At 34.8% G+C, this 2,500-nt stretch overlaps 1 protein-coding gene across 5 annotated transcripts in view; it reads left to right on the forward strand.

Annotated features, from left to right (window-relative positions):
* The window catches only part of Oatp74D (Organic anion transporting polypeptide 74D), a 357,477-nt gene that overhangs the window by 354,039 nt on the left and 938 nt on the right, over nt 1-2,500 (forward strand). For all 5 annotated transcript variants that reach the window (XM_070134044.1, XM_070134023.1, XM_070134031.1 and 2 more), the window contains one exon: nt 1-2,500. This exon is cut by the window's left edge and continues 205 nt beyond it; it is cut by the window's right edge and continues 938 nt beyond it. In XM_070134044.1, coding sequence (XP_069990145.1) covers nt 1-64 — 64 coding nt within the window. In that variant the 3' untranslated portion in view covers nt 65-2,500.

The following is a 2,500-nucleotide window of genomic DNA, read 5'->3' on the forward strand; positions in this document are numbered from 1 at the left end:
GCTGTCGCCGAGCGAGGGGGAGCCTTCCGTCAGTCACGAGGACCAACCTGTATCGAGTGTGTGATAGGAAGGAAAGAAGACAAGGAAAAATAGAAAAAAAGGAAAAAAAATATATAAATCCCATTTCACTGAAGTAAAAAAAAGCATTATATTCATCCACATAATTGCCAACATAGTGCCACATTATCTTCACTAATTTTCATGGACTGGAAGCATGATAAGGCATGGCTCAACTCCTGTATATCACGGCATGTGATGGACCGTCATTTCTTATAAAGTCTTCATTTTTGTATGTATCCATATGTAACGGTAACTAAGCCAAGTTACACTCTATGACAGACTAGTCTTGACTTCCAGGAGTGGCTTGTCTTAGATGCTCCCCGATCCTTTATTTCTGTGATGAGAACCAACTTTCACCTTTCATGTAGTACCATTAATTAATAAAGACTGGAGAGACATTGTAACCTCGCAAGCAGTGAAATCAAGCCTGACACAGTTCTTAACTGTCGCATCGCTCACAGTGAATCCACGTTCAGAAATCTAAGACTGATCAAGAGACTGGGATAGAGAGATATCGGGACAAGGATATTCTCAGTGTCTTGGATCAGCTGGTACTCAACTTGCCAATGTTTGAAAAGTTGGAACAGAATGATAGTGTGTCATCTGTACATATAAATATATTTAGAAAATGCTAGTATAATAAGAGCTTTCATGAATGATTATTGTTGTCTTCAGAATATAAAACTTGTACTAATGCTCCGTTGTATTATCTGCAACCAGAGCAATTTATTGACAGGATGTACTTTAGCCTTGGTTATTTTATATGTCATGAATCTTATTTTTATTTTTTTTCTCTAGTACACTAGATTTAGTGTCAAAGATTCCTTGGCTGATAGAAGACAAAATTTTAAGTTAACTAATGCTTTTCAAATATTTTATAGATGAAACTACAGTATATACACACCATTATAACCTCACAACAACTGAAATGTTTTTTAAAATTCACATAACTAAGCAGGAGTTTTTTAATGCACGTTGTTTTTAACTTTATATAGGTTTTAGTAAATCCTAAAAAGTTTCACTAGCTATTGCTCAATATTTAAATAGAATATAAGGAATGCAATACAACTAGCTAGTTACTAGTCTCATAAAAGGCATTCTGTTGTTCCTGTGATGAACCTCTCTTTAGGGTTTATGAAGTGAATATACAGCATATTCACTAATGTAAAGTATTTCGTTCACGTTAATGTCATATTTGCCAGTGCGCTAAGTGAATACGTTTTCATGTTAATTCAGTTAATAAAATGAAATGACGATCAGTGACACGTTCTTTCCACGGATAAATCGGTTTTTGTGAGGTTGTACTGTATAAGGAAGGTAGTACTGTATTCTAAACTGGAAAATGCTATGGCTTATTTTCCATTAAAGTAGCAGAGAGAGGTTGTGCTTGTAAAATATTAATTTGAAATGTTATTTTATTTTTCATCAGATTAATTACAAAAAAATAAAGATATGTATTGTGCTTTTCTTTTTGAACAAAACCATTTGCTAAACGCGGCACAGAATATGTAATGATTATAGGTGCATGGCGTCCTGTTGTGGGCGTCAGTTATAGCGTGTAGTTTCAGCCGTTGGAAGCTTGGTTTGCCTCGATTCCAGTTGTCGACACGATTTGCGATAGAATTTAGATTTTGATTTCTTTATATATTTAATGTCGTTATTTTTATTTTTTATGTTCGTTATGACAGTTCCAACACTTGAATTCCAGTGACAGTTGACTATTTTTATCTGCGTTACATTTTTTTTTTTTTTAATAGAACTATAATATTTTTATGGAGAATAAGATGTTGTGCCTCTTAGTAAAAGATAAATATTTTATGTGGGTCTTGCATAGATATTTAAATAGGATTTTTGTGAAGGACTCGTCTTCTCAGCATTGCTTTCAATGCAAAGCGAATTCATATACCATTATCAGTAAAAGCTTTCAGCCTTTGCCATCCATTTCCTAAGGTTCGTAGAGGACATGCTATCAAGACATTTTATAGCTTTTGTAATCGAAGTTCTGATATATAGTAAGAACAAGCACTTCAAGCGTTATACCATCTTTCTGTCGTTTTACAGGTTATATCTTTGCATCAGACGGTGTTCTCCAAAGATTGTTTGCAAAGAAGGATTAAATAAAGAAAAAAACATTCAGGAAAGCTCAAGAATTATGCGCTTAAGTGCCCAAGAGTGAGCGCAAGTGGTTGATTTTTTTAGACGTAATTGTTTGTTTACAATTTTTGGGTTAGGGATTCAGCCAAAACTTAAATGTGAGTGACTCTATTTGCGTTCGTGTGCTGGGAGGATGCGAGTGTGCGGGCGTTCGTTGATGATATCAGATGATCCCTCAATCTATCAGATATTATTCTATAAAAGTCTAGTTAACAAAAGCATTTAGGTAACAGTAGGAGCTGCAAGTTTCGAAAGAAGAGGTACAGCGGGATTTGGCGCGTAAACA

Source organism: Penaeus vannamei, chromosome 2 (genome assembly GCF_042767895.1).
Source record: "Penaeus vannamei isolate JL-2024 chromosome 2, ASM4276789v1, whole genome shotgun sequence".
In the NCBI taxonomy this organism is placed as follows: Eukaryota; Metazoa; Arthropoda; class Malacostraca; order Decapoda; family Penaeidae; genus Penaeus; species Penaeus vannamei.